At 33.5% G+C, this 18,884-nt stretch overlaps 1 protein-coding gene across 8 annotated transcripts in view; it reads left to right on the top strand.

Annotated features, from left to right (window-relative positions):
• Nucleotides 1–18,884, top strand: part of LOC145246631 (small ribosomal subunit protein uS11-like) — a 143,015-nt gene that overhangs the window by 12,634 nt on the left and 111,497 nt on the right. For 5 of the 8 annotated variants that reach the window (XM_080108308.1, XM_080108307.1, XM_080108305.1 and 2 more), the window contains exons 2-6: nt 503–586; nt 2,778–2,928; nt 4,615–4,742; nt 9,886–9,911; nt 10,687–10,761. In XM_080108308.1, coding sequence (XP_079964434.1) covers nt 503–586; nt 2,778–2,928; nt 4,615–4,742; nt 9,886–9,911; nt 10,687–10,761 — 464 coding nt within the window. The remainder of the gene's footprint in view (nt 1–502; nt 587–2,777; nt 2,929–4,614; nt 4,743–9,885; nt 9,912–10,686; nt 10,762–18,884) is intronic. The other 3 variants (XM_080108311.1, XM_080108309.1, XM_080108312.1) reach the window with 1 other exon arrangement.

Below are 18,884 nucleotides of genomic sequence, written 5' to 3'. Positions count from 1 at the left end.
CAAGGAGGGGTCGTTTTTTCACCGATATTTTCGAAAGTCATCCACTCATTTCAATTGTCTAGCCTTAATTTGAACCTTTACCACTTCCAGTTTGGCGATGGACGCAACGGCAAAGATGTCAGGCTTTTTTTCTTTTTTTTTTTTCCACGTTCTTTTCCTCCTTCGCGGTACGGGTTCAAGCTTGTCTGCCTGCTACCACTTTTTTTTTTTTTCTTTTCCTCAACACACACCTCCAAACACGCAGGCTAATCCCTAACAATATCCAATTTTCACCATATTGAAATTTTTTTTTTTTTTTTTTTTTTTTGTGTTTGGATTGGACAATGTGCATATCTCCATGATTCCTTCAAATGACAATGAAAAATAATCAAAAAGTTCAAGACCATAATATGACTTGAAAGAAAAATATTATCTGCCTTTTGTTTGACTCCAGTTAAATGAGACCTAAATTATCAAATTATTTCTAATAACATTTTTTCTTTTTTTTTTTTTTTTTCTCTAGGCAAAACTATGTTTAATACTTTGGTTCAAACTGCCCGGCGGCAATGTTCCTACTCAGTCATAAAAAATCTTGCCTTACCTTCAAGTAAGTACACGTTTTTTAACTACCTTTGCAAAATTATAACAAATATTTAATTTACTAGAAAATAATTAACTGTTCTGTACATAAGTATTGGGAATGGGGGTAAAAATAACAAAGTTTTTCCTACTAGTTGGGTCACCACTCATCAAGGCCAAGAGCGAGTCGAGAATAAAGGTTAAATTTTTATTTTTTTTTACCATATAGTCACTGCTTATCAGCTTATCAAGGCCTGAGGGCCACTCAAGGATAAGGGCTAATGGGTACTATGATGGTGAAAATTGGATAAGTTAATTTATTTTATAAGGCAACTCATTAAGATACTGTTAAGTTGGACTTGAAAATGCCTGTTGTAGTCAGCTGGGAAGCAACTCTGCTGTATCTTGTTCTGCAGATAAGCAGTTCTAGGAAAGAAACTCTGCTCATGAAATTTTCATTTAGTTTTAGGCACAGATAGAGAATAAGGGAAATTGCTGGTAGCAGTCGTAGCTAGTCGAGTTTGCCGCGAATGGTTTATAGAAGGGGAAACCACAGTGTGAACCTCAGTTGAGCATCTGCCATTAAAATAACGATAGAGATAGGCTCGCAACATCTCTTTTATTGTTACATAGTTGTCTTATTATAGATGACAAATTATATATTTGTTGTTGCGTGTTCGTCTTAGTGTTCATATTAGTGAGATAGAGACAGGGTACATTTTAAAGGAGAGACAGGAACATGTAATACACAATGAGAGGAGGATAGATATATAGATAGAAGAGAGATGTACATTTATACAGTTCTGACAGTTCTGGGAGTGTTTCTATAAACATTATCTTTCTTTAACACATATATTTTTGAGATGATGATTCTCAGTTCTTTTATCATAAAGAATGAACCAGGCATTACTTATAATAGCTGAGGGGGAAACATTCTTAAGATGATAGACACATTACTTATACAAATTTTATACACAAAGTTCATTATACAGATGAGTGGAACACAAGTTCTTATAAATACCTTTGTTGAATGACACAACACAAGACAGCTGTTACAAAATATGATGACGTCCTTTATTTCTTTGACCAGTCAATGATTTCACATCAAGGTGTCTTACATGATTTCCTTCTTCTACACCTTCGCTTCCAAAGGTGAATGTCAGCTCTGTCTGTCCGACCTCTGACTCTGCACTGACTCGACTCTCTCTGACTTTGTCTCACTAAAACTCTATTGACAACTCATCTCTTAGCCATGACGTCATTGTATGACCGAACAACGTGCATATCGATCCCGTGGCCTGACATACCTCACATTGTCTAAAACTTGAACTGTTCCTCACATGTCTGCAACAAGAGTTCTCTAACCTATTTCGGCCTAACCTACTTTCAAATATGTTTAACATTTTCCTATTTCGTTTAAAATTCCTTTTTCAATAAACAGAATTGAATCATCAAATTCCTTTTTCAACAAACATCTGCTTATTTATTTTAAACTCTCGATCAGAATTCTCCTGAATCTTAATTCCAAACCTAGCTTCCCAGGTTCGAATTCTCGGACTATTCTATCTCATTTTTACTTATTTACAAGAACAGGCGACCTGTCGGTTTTGTATCCTGGAAAGGGTGCTCTGAGCAGTTCTTCCCTAGATGTGACAACAGCATTTGATCTTAAGACATATTTCTACAGATAGAGTATTGCGTCGGAAGTGAGATAGAAGTAGAATGATTCAACCATTTTAATGAAATGGGTATGATGAAAGATGAGGAAAATTATGGGAGTACTGATCAATAGTATGAACTGCATTTGATTGCTTATGGAGTGGCCCATAATGATAATTCATTGACATTGGTTTTGAAGGTGACAAAGTTGTAATCAGCAGAGAAGCAGTTCCACTGTAACGTGTTCCACAGGAAAGAGGCTCTGTCCCAGAAAATTTCTGATAAAGAGGGAATCATAGTTGTTTTCTAGGTTGCCTATTTTGAGTAAGTGCTATGTAGAGATTTTCATTTAACTCATAGTTATTCACCATTACAATCTATCTCTCATTAACTCTTCTCTTCACATGGTGGATAAATATAGTTAATAAAAAATGAAACATTTAACAGGCAAGGACTCGTATTAAAAAAAAAGATCATAATGAAATATTGAGTTGTATGAATTATGCAATATCTTCAAATGTTTATCATTTTGATATTTTTTTTTCTTTCTTTTCTACCAGCAGCTTTAGGATCTTGCTCTACAAGCAAAGCACTCCATGTAAGTGCGCCATTGAGGGTCTTAGACAAAGACCATCCACTAAAGAAATTTGTAGCAATGAACGTGAAAGAAGAAACTTTTCAACAAGACTTGGATGAACCAGTTGATTTACTGTAAGTTTAATTTTTAGCTTTCGTTAGCCAAATAAAAATGAAGCTTTTAGTATAGTTTTTAGGGAATGGAGATGTAAGCAGCATTGTTAGTATTCTAAATTTCATTTGGCATCCCAAGGGCTCTTTGCGCAAAATTCAATGAAATTATACTCACTTTTTTTTTTTTTTTTAAATTAGTAGTAGTAGTAATATTAATATAATAATTTACATCTGAGTAACTGTCGTTTAATTGTTATGGACTTCCATTTCTTGTCATAAATAATTTTACCAAGAATTCTTAAGTTTCGATTTTGATTATAGCTGAAGGAACTCCAGTTTTATATATATATTTGATTCAAGCTGATGCACCCAAGTCATATCGATATGCTTTTTATTTTTAAAATCACAAATTTCCACACTGTTATTACACTTTCTTAGGAATTTGTGACATTTTTTATTTTGGGTCTAAAAATATTAAAATATTATTGATTTGCTGTTTAGTTCTTTAACTTTTCTGTGTTCGTTTAGAAATATAAAAATCTTGTTCATTGGATAAAAACTTCCCTTTTTGTATTGTTTGGATTTTTCAAATTACTATTTTCATTTTTGCTGTTATTTTCACAACGTTTCTGCTGATGTAACCTTCGACCTTCTTCACTTACATCTTTTCAAACTCCATAACCTATGTGAAATTTTGACTGAATCCTTTATCTAACCACAAAAGTAGATTGTTCTCGTTCCCTCAGCCATGACTGGTTAGACGTGTTAATTATTATGGTATTCTCAGTTATCGCTTGGAGTAAGGATTGAACCTTCAACCTCCAAAAGACTGTCAATCAGAACTGATTGTTAATCTATTGCACCATAGTTCGATGTGATGAATTAACAATTAGTTCCAAGTGAAAGTTTTCTGGAAGTTGAAGGTTCAATCCTTATTATAGGCGATAATAACCAACAATAGTTATAATAATAAGCCCTGCTACCCAGTCATGGTTGATGGAATAAGAACAATCAACTTTCCTAAATAAAATAGAAGGTTCAGTTGATAATTCTCTGTATATTCCAAAATTTGACTGGTGCTGCCAGATCAGGTTATCTGAAGATATTGGCTTCTCGAGATGAAATGCACTTAACATTGATGCTTTTTGTTTTTCTTCTTTCTTTTGCAAAACTTAATTATGTTCTGCAAAACCAAAACCAAAAACAACAATCCACCTTTTTCTTCCTTTTCCTTCTTTCCATTTTCTCTTTCTCTTTCTTTCTCCTCCACTTCCTGACTGGTTTCCTAACTTGAAATGTACCAAACATTAATACTGTAATCCTTTTCCTTCTCTCATTGCAAAACTGATTCATGTTCTGCAGGGCAGGAAACAAAAACGATAACATCCACTATAAAACAACTAAACCAAACACTACAAATTAGCGATTGAAGAGCTTGAAGAATAAAAAACTTCTATAAGATAATTGGATGCAACATGAATACTATTTCTAAAATAACTGGATTCGACATTAAATAACCTGAAAAGGGTTGATATGCCGTAAAACCAAACCAAACCAAAATTTGAAAAGATGTATATGAAGTAGGTCTGAAGAGACATTAGTCGAAACGTTTTGAAATAGCAAACATGAGAATAGTAGTTTGAATAATATAAATTAGCAATCATCATGTAAAAGAAATTCTGAAATCTAACTTCCTTTTTATTTTAGATCTTCTGTTTTTCCTACTGCTGAGACCTACACAACACTGTATGAAGGAGTGCCTTATACACAATTACACATTGCTTGTATAAAAGCTACTAGGAATAACACCTTAATTACAATCACTGACCACCAAGGTAAATATGGTTTCTTAGTTATTCTTATACGAGTTGAAGTAATGATTCTCTGTCTGCTGAGATGTTAAATTTACTCTTTAATTCATTTAATTTTATTTTAATTAATTCAAATTTCCAAACAGTTTCACATTATGATGACTGTGTTGTTGTTTTAGCATTGGGAAATTTGTACTTCAGTTTGGAATAACATGTTAATTGATTAAATGGATTTGTTGGGTTTTTTAAAATTTTTATGGGTCTCTTAAAATTCTGGAAGTTGTTTATGATTATAATATTTATGCATTTTAAAGCTTATTATTAGTTTAAATGAAAATAGCTAAGTCACAAATCTAAAAGATAATATTGCATTGCAACAGCGTAATATTGTTCAGAATTTGACCAAAATAACTCCTTTTTACCAGAGAAACCTTCATAATTTAGTGTCCATATGTATTGGATAATTGAAAGGAAAAATTATAGCTGACACACATACTTTATAATTCACCTAAAATTGAAATTTATTCACTAATATTACTGTTCTTGCATGCCCAGCTGATACAGCAAATATAAGAATTTTGGAGTGTAGCCCTTAATGGGACCAAGTTTGTGAATTTGCCACTTATGTAATCCATAATGAGGAAAAATGATTAAATATGTCATTAACCAGGATGGAATGATAAAACTGTTGCCATAGAAAAGACGACATGATTCCATTTCCGTTTGATAAAAACAGGTTTTCTTTTTTTATTTATTTTGTTGCAGACCATCTACTAGTTGACCAGTTGTGTACAAATCCCAAGAGCGATAGGAGCTTTCTATCATGATCATGTCTGAAAGTGACACAATGTTCAACGAGCGAGATCGGAAATGCACCACTTTTTTTTTTTTTTTTTTTTTTTTTTTTTTTTTACATGGGAGTCACCACTTATCAAGGCTCGGAGGCCACTAAGGGATAAGGGTTATTGCGTGTACAGTAATCAATGAGATAGTATTGTAGTAATCATTAGTATTGGAGATTTGATAGTGTTTTACTAAAGGGGGTGGTTTGTCAGGAATTTGTTTATGTTGAACTTGAAGACATCCAAGTTGTAGTCAGGTAGGAAACAGGCAAACAGAAGAGAGTTCCACAGTCGTGCACTTCTGAGAAAGAAGCTTTGCTCATGGAATCTACATTTTGATTTAGGCACAGTTAAAGAGTGGGGAAAATTATTGACAGTAGTTTCAGCCAGACGGGTGTTTCTCGTGAAAGATTGGCGAGGGGGGACCAGAGATTGGAGCTCAGACGAGCACTTGCCATGGAAATAACGATAAAACAAAGAAAGGCTTGCAACGTCTTTTCTGTGGGAGAGAGGTTGCAGGGAAGAGAAAAGGGAACCCCCCCCACTAAGCCACAAAGTTTATTTTGTACTCTGTCAAGGCAGGATAGGCTGTTTTTAACAGCTCCTGCCCAGATGTGGTAGCAGTACTCCATCCCTGGACGTACTTGGCTTTTATACAGATAGAGAATTGCATCAGTAGTGAGATATCTTCTGGAGTGGTAGAAGGATCCCACCATCTTTCCAGCAACCTTGGCAACAGACTTGATGTACGTGTTCCATTTCAGATCAGGAGTAAAGGTCAAACCCAGAAGCTTGTCAAAACATGGAGCCTCCCCAAGACAAGAGTCATCCATTTCAATTGATGCCAGATGGGGATCGGAGCGTTGATGATGTAAAGATAGAAGCTTGGTTTTAGATGCATTAAAAGTGACCAGCCACCTCTTCCCCCACTGTACCACGCCCTCAAGATCAGAAGAGAGAGAATCAGAGAACTTTGTCATTTACAGCCTTTGATGTGTTGCCATAGATGGTCGTGTCATCAGCATAGATGTCAACGAATGATTTAAGTATGTGTTTTGGGAGATCATTGATGTAGATCAGGAAGAGAGTTGGGCCCAGGATGGACCCACTGAGGGACTCCAGCATTAATACTGTGGGCCTTTGATTTCTGCCCATCAACCACTACTCTTATGAACCTATCGGAGAGAAATGATTTAATGATTGAGAAAACATTTCCAGTTATACCGTAGCTGGAAATCTTGTGAAGTAGGTCCTTATGCCATACCTTATTAAAGGCCTTTGATATGTCAAGAGCAATTGCCCTAGAAAGGAAGCCTTTGTCAAGAGATTCACTTGTCAAGAGATTCACCTATGAGATATAACCGTCAGCACATCAACTTTGTTCCCTTCTCTCACAGGCCCCCCTCCTCCCCTGACCTGAACTCGCTGGACTACTTTGTTGTGTCATATGTCGAGTATCACCAACATGACTTCTCACAGCATCAAATTCAGCCTGATCACTGCCATCCACCGAGTATTCGCCTAGCTCCTGCCAGCGCTTGTTCTCATATTGAGACAGTGATTGAGGCTGAAGGCGGCTACATTGAATAGATTTCAGCTGTACTGCGTAATCAAGTTATCTGAATTGATTTTTTTCAAGAAAAGTTTTAAAGTAAAGCTGTAGTGTTGTTTTCTTCAGGGTGACAATTTTATTATTCCACCCTGTACATGATAACAGTAACTCCAAAATATGATTTTATATAAAAAAAAACGATGATTGGTCGATGAACTTAACAGAACCTGAATGAATGGACAGTATATAGACTAAATAGCTCGCTGTAATCTTTTATCAACTCTGCCTTCTCTCTATGATAATAGGTTAGTTTATTGCTAATCGTCTGAGGTGCCCCTACCGGGGGCTGGTCCTGAATATGACCTTAAACTATATCCGATGGTGAGACCCCAGCTTGCGAGCTTCGGGAAGTGTAGAGCCACCCTTTAATTGCCATTACTCCCAGGTCCACTCTGACCTGGACTGGCAGTACCTGTTAGGGTCCTAACTATGGGTTAAATAGAAACCAACTTAAAAAAAAAAAAAATATACTCTGTTCTTCAAAATCACAGGATTCACATTAAATAACCTGAAGAGGGTTGATATGCCGTAAAACAAAAACAACCAACCTACTGGGGGCTGTTCAAGCATTTTTGTAGACCAGAGTGACTCTATTCAATGGCACTGGCTCTTCAATCTCACTTTCTGACTCTAGTGTCCCATCAATTCCATAACACACCTGGGTATCGCAGGCACTAGATTAAGGAAAACCTGGCTGAAGTGTATGCAGCCTGGCTGATATAATAAAATGCAAAAGCTACACAAATTAAAATATATTTAAGCATATTTTATGACTGGCAGTGTTGGGCGCCCCTGCTAGTGTAAAATAGAAATTATAAAGTAAATATGAACATTCAAAGTTTACACCTGAACTGTTTCTTTGCACTGAAACAATAAAAATTGTATTTTTTTTAATTACCTAAAATAATAAAATCTTTTCTCTCGTTTGTCGATTATAGAAAAATTTGTATTATTTCGATTACTGTTCTTATCCTGCATATTATTATCATAGCGTTTCGGCCAATGTAATCTCCGATCTTCTTGAGGTGCATCTTGTCGAACTCAAGAATCTGCAAAGAATTTCGAATGGAACCTCTTATTCGTATTATTTGGATGCTGCTGATTACTGTTCTCATAATGAGTGGCAGGGTTTTACATCAGGTGAAACATTGTGAAAACAATGTTTCAAGCCGATGTAACCTCTGACCTTCTTCAGGTGTATTTTGTCGAACTCAGGAATCTGTAGGGAATTGGAAACAGGACCCTTTATTTACTTCATAAAAGTATCATGCTCTTATTCTGTTAGCCATTACTGGATAGATATCATAAGTAATTCGCAAAGTTCAAGGTTCAATCCTCGGTGTGGGCAACCGACAACTTTCTGTATGAGAAATGTTTCAAAAACCTAAGCAATATCAAAAACGCCTTCAGTGACTTCACCACCACCAGAACATAAGATTTTTACATTACTGACATTAATGCACTTGTTTTGCATTGGAAAAAGTGTGTTAATTCTGATGGTGTTTATTTCGATCAATAAAATTTGTCTGGGCCAAGATATGTTAATCTGAATTTAAAAGTTAGAAAGACTCTTTATCTATAAACACATCTTTTAAACTTCTCGGCCTAAAGTTCACAGAAAACATGAGTTGGAACAATTACATTGAGAGCATTGCCAGGACCGTTGCGAAAAAGGTAGGTTCTCTCTACCGTGCTAGAAAGCTACTAACGCTCGAAAGTATCCTGTACCTCTTTAAGGCCACCATTCGCCCATGTATGGAGTATTGTTGTCATATTTGGGCCAGTGCATCTGCTACTAGTCTCTCACTCCTAGACAAGGTTCAAAAGAGAGTCGGCAACTTAATAAGTTCTGAACTGTCATCCAAGCTTCAGCCTCTGTCCCAACGACGAAATGTAGCATCCCTCTACCTTTTCTACAAGTACTTTAACAGTAAATGTTCGAACTGCAAGCACTTGCACCCCCTCTACGTAAATACTCCCGACAAACCCGACAAGTAGCAAAATCCCACCCCTTCACAGTTGAGATCCCTAGATGTAAGAGAGCCTTCTACTCCAGTAGTTTCTTCCCCAGAACCGCTAGACTTTGTAATTCCCTTCCGGGTTCCTGCTCCCCCAACTGTACTGACATGCAGAAGTTCAAGTGTAACGTGAACTGACATCTTGCTGCCCAACTCCCCACCTAGTACCCCTGTAGCCTGTCCCTAATAGTAGCCCCCTACATCAAAGTGGCAATGTGCCTTGTTTGGGGTGAAAATGTAATAAAAAAAAATTTTTTAAAAAAAGAAACCACAAGAACTTTCTTGTCAACCTGATAGCAAGGAAGAGTTGTAATATGTGTGAGATAAAAAGTTGAATAGGAATACCTGTGACTGTGATGTCATGTGACAATTAGATGATACCTTTTTTACAAGCGAAAAAGAGTTGATAGTAAAACTGGGTTATATCAAGAAGTAAAAGATGTTCAGAAAGAGTATTTTATTCCATGCCTTGAAATTGGTGTTCCAGAAATCGAATCTTATCCCAGAGAAAGTGAACTGGCTTCAATGATGTTGTGATATATAATAGTCACCTAGCTATGTACAGTCAATACATATGATTTCTCCTTTATTTTATTGTTTTTTTTATTATGGATTTAATTATCAACTTGATTTGAATCTGAAATGTATTTTTTAGACTACTAATATAAACCTATTTCTTTTTTTTTGTTTTTTAGGTAAAGCTGTTTTGGGTAAAACTGCAGTAAGTTTTAATTTTGATTATTTAAAAAAAAGAATTGTTATCATTCATTAATTTGTGTTGAAATCTTTAAGAAAGACAAATATACTCTAATATTTATTATTCTTGGCGCCTGCACAGTTAGTTTGATCATGTTGAATAATAATGATATTTAATATTTTTTTAACAGAATATTGAATGATAAAACTTGTTAAATATCTCTCTAAAAACAATGAATTCTATTCTTTTTTTTTTTTTCTTTTTTTTTTAACTTTACAATCATCATATAATATCTATTTTGAAACTTTTATAATTTGATGCAAACTGATTTTTTTTTCTATTACGTTTTCAATTATAAAATTTATTCATACTTTTTTAAATCGGGATTTTTATTCATTCTGATTTTAGTTTTTTTTTTTTTTTCTTCAAGAGTTCTTATATATTAGTTTTGGTGCCTGGAAATGATTATGACGATATACAACCAGTTGGTCATCATGCATAAATAGGTTAAATAGTGTATAATTTTTGTTGTCTACATTTAATTTTTTTAAATAGTTAATGATAAAACTGGTTCTAAAAGCCCTGAATTCTAGAATTTTATTTCCTTTTTTTTTTTTTTCTCCAATAATTTTGCAATTATGACATCTATTTTAAAAAAAACTGATTTTTTCCTATTATATTCCAATTATAAAATCTGTTCACAACTATGTTCCTTTTTTAATAAGGATTTTTATGATTTATTATGATTCTAGTTTTTTTTTATTTAAAAATTTTTTTTTTAATTATTTTATTCATTAAGGGTTCTGAAGGATTTCGTAATGCACGCAAAGGAACCAATATTGCTGGTCAGGCAACTGGAGTTGCTGCTGGAGAGGTAAGCATTATATAATAGAAATCAATTTCACTCAACATTTACAGCAAATAAATTAAGTTAATAACCATGACTAACAGAACCCATGGAAATTCCACATTAGTTGAAAATTTTTAAAATACATTATAAATAAAATGAATAAAAAATAAAATCAAACAAATAACAACGAATTTTTTAGCAAATTGTTTTTTTAAATTAGATTTTTTTCAATGAAAATTCTACACACAACACATTGTTTAAATTTTTTTTAATAATTTTTTTGTATAAATTATAAAGGAACAGTTGTCAATTCACTTTCATATTTTTTTTTAATTTTAAAAAGAAACTATAATAAAAAAAATACTTGCTCCCATTACTTTTTTTTTTTTTTAATCATAAAATAAAATAGCTAATTCGAAACTGTAAACAGACAGCCATGTTTTTTTTTGTTTGTTTTTTTGAAGAGGAAATAGTTTTAATGATTTCTAATAAAGAGCGACTATAAAGGGAGGTAATTCGTTTCTGATTAATGTTTGTAATGATGTTTTTTTTTTTTTTGTTTTTTTTTTTTGTTTTTTTTTTGGTGACCCTGAACTTATTGGCAAGTAAATAGTAAATTAATATTTAGATTATAAAAATGATGTGAACAATATAACAGTTTTATGGAGTTGAGAATAAAATGATAAAAACACTTCATATATATATATATATATATATACATTTCGAAAATACTGTTTTATAACTAGAAAGAAGAGATTAACATTGAAACAGTTGCACACATTGCTCTTAATTGTTGTTTTTGATTAACTACAAACAAATGCAACACCCACTTTGAATACAGCTTTCTCGTGGTTCATGCAAAATGGTGAATACACTGTTGGTTTAATTAACAACCTGTATCAAACAAGTTTGAACTTTTCAATGTTTTCCGGGACAATTATCTAATTTCGGCGACCTGTACGACTATGCTTACAGTCAGCATGCTATCGCTTAACCCTTCTTTCTGACGAAACAGTCTGAATAATTCTCAGGAAGCCATTGTTTTGATTGAACAGTTTTTTTTCCTTTCAGAAAAAAAAAAAAATGCATTATTCACACATGAAATTCAGTTTTTTTTTTTTTTTTTTTTTTTTTTTTTTTTTTTTTTTTAAATTTCCAACTGTAGCTTCACTTAAATAACTAATTTGTAAACTGATAATCCAACTGGGCTCAAATTGTGATTATTGAAGGTTAGTACTTTATAAAAAGCATATAGCTTTTATTAATGGCACTATATATATATATGTCAAACTCAAGCGATGTAGTATATATAATGTTTGTTCGGCTTGCATCAATAAATGAACATTTTGGTCTGTATGACTTTCTCAGCTGCTATTATAGCACAGTACAGACTGAAACCTCAACTTATCTATAAGCTGAATAAACCACACACCAAATCAGCTCTACTAATAAGCAATATAGTATTGAGCACTTTCAGAATGGATATATACCAAGTGTAATAAGCCTAAACTAATAAATAAAATACCAGTAAAATATTTGAAAATATACTTATGTTTCTTTTTTATTTTCTTTAAATCGATCATCCCAAGCAAGTTTTGAAATGAATACGTAACGTTGATCAACATATGATTTTAGTTTTTTCGTTTTTCATCTTGTTATCAAATTGGGATATTATCTCTATAATTTTCATCATATATATATATATATATATATATATATATATATATATATATATAGTGTGTGTGTATATACACACACATATAGTATTCAATAGTAGTCCAAGAGTTTAATGTAAGGTTCACAACAGCTTTGTATAATTCATCTTCAAACTACCAACATTAGTTTCCATTCACCAAATTTCAATATTATTAATTAATTAATTTTAATCAACGTGTGTGTGTGTATATATATATATATACATACACAGATAAATTGAAGAAGGTTGCAGGAAGCGGACGAAAATCCTGTTTAAAAAATACTTCTGTATTCCTATATGTCAATAAATAAGAAATAAAATAAATATTTAAACATATACTTTGTAGAAACCATTTGAGGTTGAATTAATATCTTGTATGTGTTGGTTAACTTACCTTATTGTCTTAAATATTTGCTTTGTATAATAAATACATTGATTAGTTAAGAGGTCAAACTTACCAGAAGGTTTCAAATGACACACGCCATGCTTAAGCAGGGATCAGATACTCATACTTGACTCCTTTTCGTACACAGAGGGTTGTTGTGATAACTAATAACTGGTGCCCACCTCCATTTGGAGCGAATGTCTTCCGAGCACTCTTAACTGCTTAATGAACGAATCGTCAGTTTCACTCCGCAATAATCTTTTCCTTTTTTTTTTTTTTTTTTTACAAGTGAGTCGCCACTTATCATGGTCTGAAGGCAACTCGAGGTTAAGGGTTAATGAATGTATTGTAGTCACCAAGACGACAGTGTAGTAATTGTTAGTGGTGGAAATTGGGTAGAATTTGATTTTTTAAGGGAGTATCTTAACAAGAACTTGTTTACATTGGACTTGAAGATGATCATGTTATAGTTAGCTGGAAAGTAGGCCAGTAGAACAGAATTCCACAGGCAAACAGTTCTAGGTTCATGGAATTTGTGTTTAGATAGGCACAGAGTGGAGAAATTATTGATAGTCATTGTAGCAAGATGAGTTTTTTTTTTTTTTTTTTGTAAAACTTTGGCAGGGAGGTAACATAGATTGAAATTTAAATGAGCACTTGCCATGAAAATAACGATAGAGCAGATAAAGGCTTGCAATGTCTCTTCTGTGGGGAAAGAGGGTACAAGGAGGAGAAAAGAGTATCACATATTAGGTTTCAAAGCTGGTTTTAACTCGGTCAAGACAGGATAGGTTACTCCAAGCAACTCCTACCCAGATGTGGCAATAGTACTTGATTTTAGGATGTATCTGGTTCTTACTATTTTAGGACATATGTATACAGATAGAGGATTGCATCGAGAGTGAGATACTTTCTTGAGCGGTAGAATGACATAACTATTTTTCCAGCAATCTTAGCAACAGATTTGATTTTCTGGTAGATTTACATTAAATCTGTTGCCAATGTCACTTGACAAATGATTGCATCATTCTACTGTGGAATTCCTTTCTAAAAGAATAAGAAAGCCTTTTCAGTGCAGTTAGGTACTCTCTGAAGAAATGTGATTCACCCTTTGTTCTACGACAGCCCTCAACAACCAAGGGGTGGAGAACAAAATCAGGAAAGGTGCTCTCATCTGTGGCTTCCTAAGTCAAGATTTTTGATCCTAGCAAAAAGGGCAAGGAACTATAAAAATAATGGTTCTATGACAAAGCATTTTCACATGAATTAAAACTAATTTAATCTATTATTGTATTGTCTTTTGGGTTTGTTTTTTTGTTTTTAATGAGGTGGTTACAGTAATATGTTGTATTGTCATAAAACTGTCCTTCCAGAAATTACCTCTTTTTTAATGGGTAGGAGTGTAATCCTACCAGATATTACATCCACCTTTGGAAAAGGTGGTAATGTAATGTTTGTTCTATTGTTATGAGACCATCCTACCAGACATTACTCTATCCTTTGGATGGTAGTGTAGTAAATGTTCATTCATCATAATACTATCCTCCCAGGCATTACCACCTCCTTTTGGAGGAAAGGGAAAGAATCTTTCCAGGTTTAATTTCCCTTTGTTGGACGTTATTGTAGTAGATTTTCATTTTTGATAAGACATTTCTCCCAGTCATAACCTCCTCTGTCTGTTTTTTCCTCATGATATTATCCTTCCAGGATTAACTTAATTTTTCTTGGAGGTTGAGGAGGGAGATAGTGTACTATCAATTCTGTTGTCAGTCCCAGGAATCAATTCCTCCTTATGAAAGGGGGGGGGTAATGTTTTTTCGTTCTTATATCCTCTTAGCCATTACCTCCTCTTTTGGGGGATCAGTGTATGTAGTTTGTTCACCGTTATATCATTCCAGACTAGTAAAAGTTGTATTTGCCAATTAATAATAAAAAGTATGAAACGCTTCAAAGGGAGACAACTTTTCAATATTATTTAGTAGTTGTCTTCCCTGAATTTATCAACCAATATGTATACATTGTATGTCAGTGTGTGTGTGTGTGTGTTATATATAATTTTGTTTTGTTGTTTTTTTTTCTTCTAATATAATCTTTTTATCTATCAGAAATATTAAAAAAATTTCAACTATCTTCATCCTATGCATTGGCATCACTACCTCTTTTTCCTTCATTTCTTTGATTTAATTTTCACTTGAGTTTATCAACATGTTTTTTATTTTATTTTTTTTTAAATTGGATTTTTTCATTTTAAATTAATGTAAAATAATTTATTCACAAATATATATATATATATATATATATATATATAACCATTTAAGAAAAAAAAAAATTACTTTTAAAAAAATTTGGCCAAACTATCTAATTTGTTATATGCATGTGTATTTATTATGATAGGTACATTTTTTTAAATTTTTTTTTTGCTTTGTTTTTTTTGTTTTTTTACCTAAATCGAGACAATTTTTTAACAATTTAATTTTAAGATAAAACTAATAATCAATTTTAAGCGAGATAGAATTTTATTATCTTTATCAACGTATGAATTTACTCTTATAAAAAAAGAGTAAAAATACAAATAAAATTTTATTCATTCATTGGCAGATATATGTATATATCTGAAGTCTACATTGTGTGTGTGTGTGTGTGTGTGTGTGTGACTGCATAGGAGCCTTCTGTTAACCGTTTTATAATAACTAGAACGTTCACATGAGTATTTATTTTAACTAGAAAGATTGGCTATGTTTAAACATTCCGATACAAAACCTGTCTAAGAACACTGCCAGACATAAAGTACCTTTGTGTGGTATTTCATAAAAATCAGCCCAACCGCTTTTCGAGTCCATGGGAAATAACTCACATGCACACAAAGTTCCTTTTCTATAATAACAGATGGATAAACAGCATGACGTCACAGGAAGTGACTGATGTTCATCTTGTTATAATTAATAGCAGATATCACAATCATAGATTTGTCAAAGTACACGTTTTCTGTTATAATTCAGTAATATTTAACTAATTACGACGTGACAATTAAGTAAATAGCTTTGTTTTTAGTTTGTTTGTTTTTTTTTACAAGGTAGTCACCACTTATCAAGGCCCGGAAGCCAAGTTGAAATTGGCAAAAAAAAAATAAGTGGATACAATTGTTTCTTAATGAAAATTGATTTTTTTCAACTTTAAGAATTTTACTATTAGAACGAAGAAGTGCCCAGCTTTGGTTGTTTGCTTTTCAGCATGCTCTATTTTTTTAATTTCCAATATTCAATAGTAGTCCCAGAGTTTCATGTAAGGTTCACAACAGCTTTGTATCCTTCATCTTCAAACTACCAACATTAGTTTCCATTCATCAAATTTCAATATTATTAATTAATTAATTTTAACCAACATACATGTTTAATTATTTACAGATTTAAAACCTAATAATTTTATTCATATACCTATATGCTCAGCATTACAAAAGTTTGTTTACATTTTGCGATGGTAGTCCCAGCCTAGTAAGGGATGCTCTTTTCTCTTCCCTGCTACCTCTTTTTCACAGAAGAGATGTTGCGAGTCTGTCTCTGCTTTATCGTTATTTTCATGGCAAGTGCTCGTCTGAGCTCCAATCTATGCACTCCCCCCTCACCAAACTTTCACAAGAAACACTCATCTAGCTGAAACCACTATCAATAATTTCCCCCCACTCTTTATCTGTGCCAAAACGTAAACGTAGATTCCATGAACAAAGTTTCTTTCTTAGAACTGCATGCCTGTGGAACTGTCTTCTGTTTGCCTGCTTTACAATATGGTTGCCTTTAAGTCCAACGTAAACAAGTTCTTGATGAGCCGTTCCACTTAAGTTAACAAATTTACTGAATTTCTATTACTAACGATTACTATATTGTCCAATTGACTACTGTACACTCTTTAACCCTTATCCTGGAGTGGCCTGTGGGCCTTGATAAGTGGTGATGCCTATGTAAAAAAAAAAAATCCCAAAAAGTTTAATGTAAGGTTCACAAGTTTTTAGTCGCATGCAAGTGACTCTATAAGTCGGTCGGTCTGTCCATAACACTTTTGTGCTTGGCCTTTTTGGTTAAGATCAAAGGTCTGTTGTTAATAGATGCTGTTCTTAGCTTTTTAAGCTTTGATCTTTGCCAAAAGGCCAAGAAAAGTGTAGTATCTGTTCCAGCAGATACTGCAAGCAAAGGCCATATGTGGGGGCAGCCCCACATATAAGACCTTGGTCAATGTGGGGGTAACCCTTCATACCAATTGTCACTATCCAGCTCCCCTATTCCCTGGGGAGTTGGTCCCCATTTCCCCTTCACTCCTCACATTAAAAATTGGCCTTGTGCCTAATTTGCTCGGTGGGGGGTAAAATAAATACCCTTTTCTTAGCCTTTTGGATAAGATCAAAGTGTAATATCTATTCTTACTACATCCTGTACTTATGTTTGTAACTTTGTGAGGATCACTTTTCTGTATTAATTTAATGTAAAATGATCACCCTCTTTACAACCAGTCAGTCTCAAAGCCATTCAAGTCATTCTCCAGATCATTCAAGTTGTTTTTGAAGGATTCTAGTTATTTTTTTAAGCATTCAAGTCATTCTTAAGATCATTCAATTCATCCTTAAGTTCATTAAAGTCATTCTAAGTCATTTACTTTTTATTTATGTAAGTAATTTCAGTCCATTTTTCGGTCATTTTAGTTTATCTTTAAGCATTTCATGTGAATCCTACATTCACGCATTCATTCATTACACGAGAGCACGGGACTAATGGCTATCGGCCTTGTTATAAATCAGTTCTAAGCCTAACAAGTGGTAAGTGTTAGAAATATCTGTAGATCTAGTATTGCACTATACAGCTATCTAATCGAAAACTTTATTTGTTTATATGTAAGTAACAGTGGTCGGATTCGGGGTCCATTTTGTAATGCTTTACGAAGTGTTTACACCAAGGCGACGTGAATTCATCGGCTCCACTTCTTAACTGTCCCTTCTTTACTTTCTTTTACGCTTTTTATTTTTTACTTCTTTATATCTGTCTTTAATTTGATTGGTCGAAAGGAAGAATGAAAGACAGAAAAGAAAATAAAGGAGAAGGGGTTATAATTTGGTGTTATTACTATATTAGTAGTAGTAATGACAATGGTGGTATTTCTTATACTTACCTGCCACATACTATACGTAAGTAGTAAATTTATATATTGAAATATATATTATATACACATACGTGTGCGTGTGTGGATGTGGGGAAGAGAGAATTAGAGATGATTTTTAGCAAGAATGATCTTTACAGGATTTATTGCTATACACATGGTTGTAAGAAAATTTCAGGTTTGAAATTTTGAATTCTTGAATGCCAAAGCAATGCCTAATGAAAACAATTATAATCAAGTATTCTTGTTAGAAGTGTCTATACATTTCACAATTTTATATGTGAGTGCAAGTGAATGCAACAGCTTGGATTAATCCAATTCCATAATTTGTGTTGATTAAACACTGTCTTTTAACACTGCTATCAAATTGTTGTACAGTCATTCAGGCTATCCTCTATTAAATAATGACTGCTTTTATTTTCCAAAGTTTAATAATTGGATGCTCAGAATACAGTGGTTAATAGTATTAGTGGTAGTCACTGTTAGTTGATTCATGTAACAAAGTTTTTACTGGCTCTGTAGTAATCATCCTTGCAGGGTCAACTTCTCTAATGCCCTTTGGCAAGGTGCAAAACTACCTCTCATCACCTAACCTATGAGTAATGTAGGTACGACAATTACTCTAAGAGAAGGAAAACTCTGAAATCACATCTTTCCTCTGCAGAAGGCATTATTTCTTGTCATCTTTAATTCATCTTTGCTATTGGGTGATACTATTCTAGTCAAGTATTGTATACCCTCATATATATGAGGAGTTGTCTCCTTGCTGCTTCTGTTGCTTGGAGATTTGGATAGAAAGTACCAGTCACAAATCCGTTCTTGACAATCAGTTCAGTACTGGTCAGACTGAGATATGTCACCTGGGTATTACCCAGGAGATTCACTTGCTTACTGCCTGAAGCGCCCCGATCAGGGAATGCTGAC

Source organism: Euprymna scolopes, chromosome 24, assembly GCF_053919585.1.
Source record: "Euprymna scolopes isolate OS-2025 chromosome 24, ASM5391958v1, whole genome shotgun sequence".
In the NCBI taxonomy this organism is placed as follows: Eukaryota; Metazoa; Mollusca; class Cephalopoda; order Sepiida; family Sepiolidae; genus Euprymna; species Euprymna scolopes.
Note: the sequence above shows the minus strand (reverse complement) of the source record. Positions and strands in the feature narration are given on the sequence as shown.